This window comes from Solanum tuberosum, unplaced genomic scaffold (assembly GCF_000226075.1).
Source record: "Solanum tuberosum cultivar DM 1-3 516 R44 unplaced genomic scaffold, SolTub_3.0 scf00244, whole genome shotgun sequence".
In the NCBI taxonomy this organism is placed as follows: domain Eukaryota; kingdom Viridiplantae; phylum Streptophyta; class Magnoliopsida; order Solanales; family Solanaceae; genus Solanum; species Solanum tuberosum.
This window is the reverse complement of record NW_006239181.1, coordinates 653792-656787: the sequence shown is the minus strand read 5'-3', so window position 1 is coordinate 656787 and position 2996 is coordinate 653792. Positions and strand designations below refer to the sequence as shown.

Below are 2996 nucleotides of genomic sequence, written 5' to 3'. Positions count from 1 at the left end.
GGGTAGGGGCGGGGTGGTAAAAAAATTGATATTTTTGGTAGGGGGTTGGGTGATAAAAAAAATTTTAAATGATTTTTTTTAATAAAAAAACAAACTAATTATTTTTTACATTTTTTTTGGGATAGTGGGCAGGGGGCTGGTAGGTTGTGGAGTGATAAAAAAACTTTAAAAAGATTTTGTTTTTAAAGCTTTGAACCAGATCTCTATTATAATATGGTATTCATATTATTCATTGGGTAACTTGTTTTTATCCATTTAAAATGTGAGTCGAGTCGAGTACTTTATTAATTTTTATTTAACTCATTTTCGATCGAATTATATTCGACTCGACTGGCTCATTTGTCACTCCTAGTGGGCCCACGTTTCTATCAAAAGTGATCAAGCACATTACGAAGGTGGGGTTGGGGAACTTACATTATAATTTCATTTGAATTCATTGACTTCGATTCGTACCATATAAATCTGTTACTATAATATTTCTGACAAACTATAAACAATTCAGTTCGAATTTAGAATTCATCATATTTAAATTCATTGTGTAGAATCCGAATTAAAATTCATAATATTTAAATCTTCGGTCCTCGGAAATGCAATGGCTATGTTATTAGAAATATCCATATTTCTGTATAAAACTAGTACAAGTACAGTATGGAATATTTTATAGCAACAAGAAACCAAATACACATTACAATAAGTAAAAATCACACAGAAGGAGTTGGGAATATGGATTTAACAGCTACTGAAATGATGGCCCGGGGAAGCAAACTGGAGGAGCTCTTTGTTACTTTCAAAATATGGCATATCTTTCTCTGGCAATGTGACTAGCGCATTTATCCCATCTCCTTTTGGGTTATCTAAGAAATACAAGTAGTTCTTTACTGGATTTCGACGACTCGCTGTGGTTGCTCTTACAGGCTTGCCCCATCCAAAATCAACTGTATCGTATAGCCCCAAATTGCACAGGCTGCTACACAAATACAAATCAGGTTTATGTTCCTCTAATATATCTGCACCAACTTTGAGCGTTTCAAATGTATGTGATGCTATCACTTCTTTTGGATTATTCATATTATCCTTCAATTTGTCTCGAAATTCACATTTAGCCTTGCGTAATTGTGCGACATAATTAGGCACTTGTATCTCCTCCTCCGTACCTGCAAATGTGACAAGGAAAGTAACAAGATTACCGATAGTGTTTAACTGGCCGTGCAGCAATGGGCGAAATCCCATTGCATTGCACAAAAATGATGGTTGGAACGAGCCCGACTCATCATTTGCCGCACTCACTCCACATTTATGAAGGAGTGCTGTTGCAACTTCAACACGAGTTGGATTCTGCACCGGTGATTTCGTTGCAACTATATCCTTAAGTTTGATTAAACTAGAGGAAGGTATATGGTACTGTCTAGTCACGATTCGTTGTGGTTCAAGTGGCTCCGTATTAGGCACAGCTGGAAGATCTTCCATTGCTGGGAATATATCATCTGTACCAAACTTGAGCCCCAATAATTCTGTTGAATTGGCCCCACGAGCTGTACCGGCCCAATCCGTAAAGAATTTAGCTGTACTATATATCCGTCAGCAATTTTATGTGACACACATGTACTGACTGCTATTCCGCCACAATTGAAATGGTTCAATTGGGCAACTAGTAAACTCCCTCGCCCCTCGAGTGAAGAATTACTGCCCCAAGGTAAATTTCGAGGAAATACTATATCGATAGCATCATTATCAGGGTTGTTGAGAATTTCAGACATTGGACAATTGATTCGGACATTTAAAAACTCGGCACCAAAGTCGTTGCAATCAACAAAAGTAACATCCTCGTTGAGTCTTCCAGCAAAGGGATAATAAGTTGACAACAGTTTTGAAAGTGAGTTTTCAAGATGTTGGGATATATTAATAGTATTTGAAGATGGTTTGGAGTAAAATGCAACAATTGGACAATATGAATGACTAACTAATTGATCAAAAAAAGAAAGATTTTGACGTCTAAGTGAATGAGGGGTTGAAGTGGAAGGCTTGATGATTTTTCTGGATGTTGAAAGAATCCTTGATGCTACCATTTTCAACTTAATTATTTTGAGCTTCGAGTTGAATGGTCAGCCTTTGCACTTCCACACTGTTATATAGACAGGCACACACTTCCACGCGTGAAAAAGATTTATTAATTCGTACGTCATTTTAATGATAATATACTTTTACAAGTTCATATTCTAGTGATGTATACGTTAACAACACTTTCAACAATATATTTTTACGTACTAGCGCAACATTTTAAGTCTAGTTAAAAAACATATTTGACTACACTTAACAATATATTCTCACGTGGTGCTGGCGTAACTTAATAATAAGTTCTTAATTATTTTATATTTCTTTTGTTTGAATTTGTTTGTCCTGTTTTGACTAAGACCAAGTTTAAGAATAGTAAAGAAATATTTTTGAATCTTATGGTCTAATTACACTAAAGATATCTAAATGTACCAAAATATCCTTTAATCTTGTTGTCTTAAAATTTTTTAGAATTGAAGAATTTCCAAAAAGAGAAGGAGGCATTCATATTGAAGCTGACTTAAAAAGAAAATAGGATAAATAAATTGAAACGAGGGAGTGTAAAATAAGATATCGACATCTTTATGACCTCATTGGCACCACTATCGATTGACATAATACATTAATATACCATTTTAACTTGGCTTTAATTGATATTTATGCCCATTAATTTTGGATGTGCACAAATAAACATTTAGGGTGTGTTTGGTATGAAGGAAAATGTTTTCCTGGAAAACAAGTAGATTTTTGACTTATTTTCTCATGTTTGATTGGTGAGTAAAAAATATTTTCCAGAAAAGATTTTTTAGTGTTTGATTTATGAATGAAAAATATTTTGAGAAAATATCTTTTATTTTTACTAAAGAGGTAAAATAATTTTTGAAATTAAAAATATTTTTTAAAAATAAACTAATTTTTTTTGGGTGTGTGTGTGAGTGTGCGGG

The 2996-nt window shown here is 33.9% G+C and overlaps 1 protein-coding gene across 1 annotated transcript in view; it reads right to left on the bottom strand.

Moving 5' to 3' along the window:
• Nucleotides 1-729: 729 nt before the first annotated feature.
• Nucleotides 730-2996, bottom strand: part of LOC107062688 (acylsugar acyltransferase 3-like) — a 7300-nt gene continuing 5033 nt past the window's right edge. Inside the window, exons 4-5 of the mRNA XM_015313587.1 lie at nt 1607-1833; nt 730-1532 (exon numbers count right to left, since the gene is read on the bottom strand). Of these exons, the coding sequence (XP_015169073.1) occupies nt 730-1532; nt 1607-1833 (1030 nt within the window). The remainder of the gene's footprint in view (nt 1533-1606; nt 1834-2996) is intronic.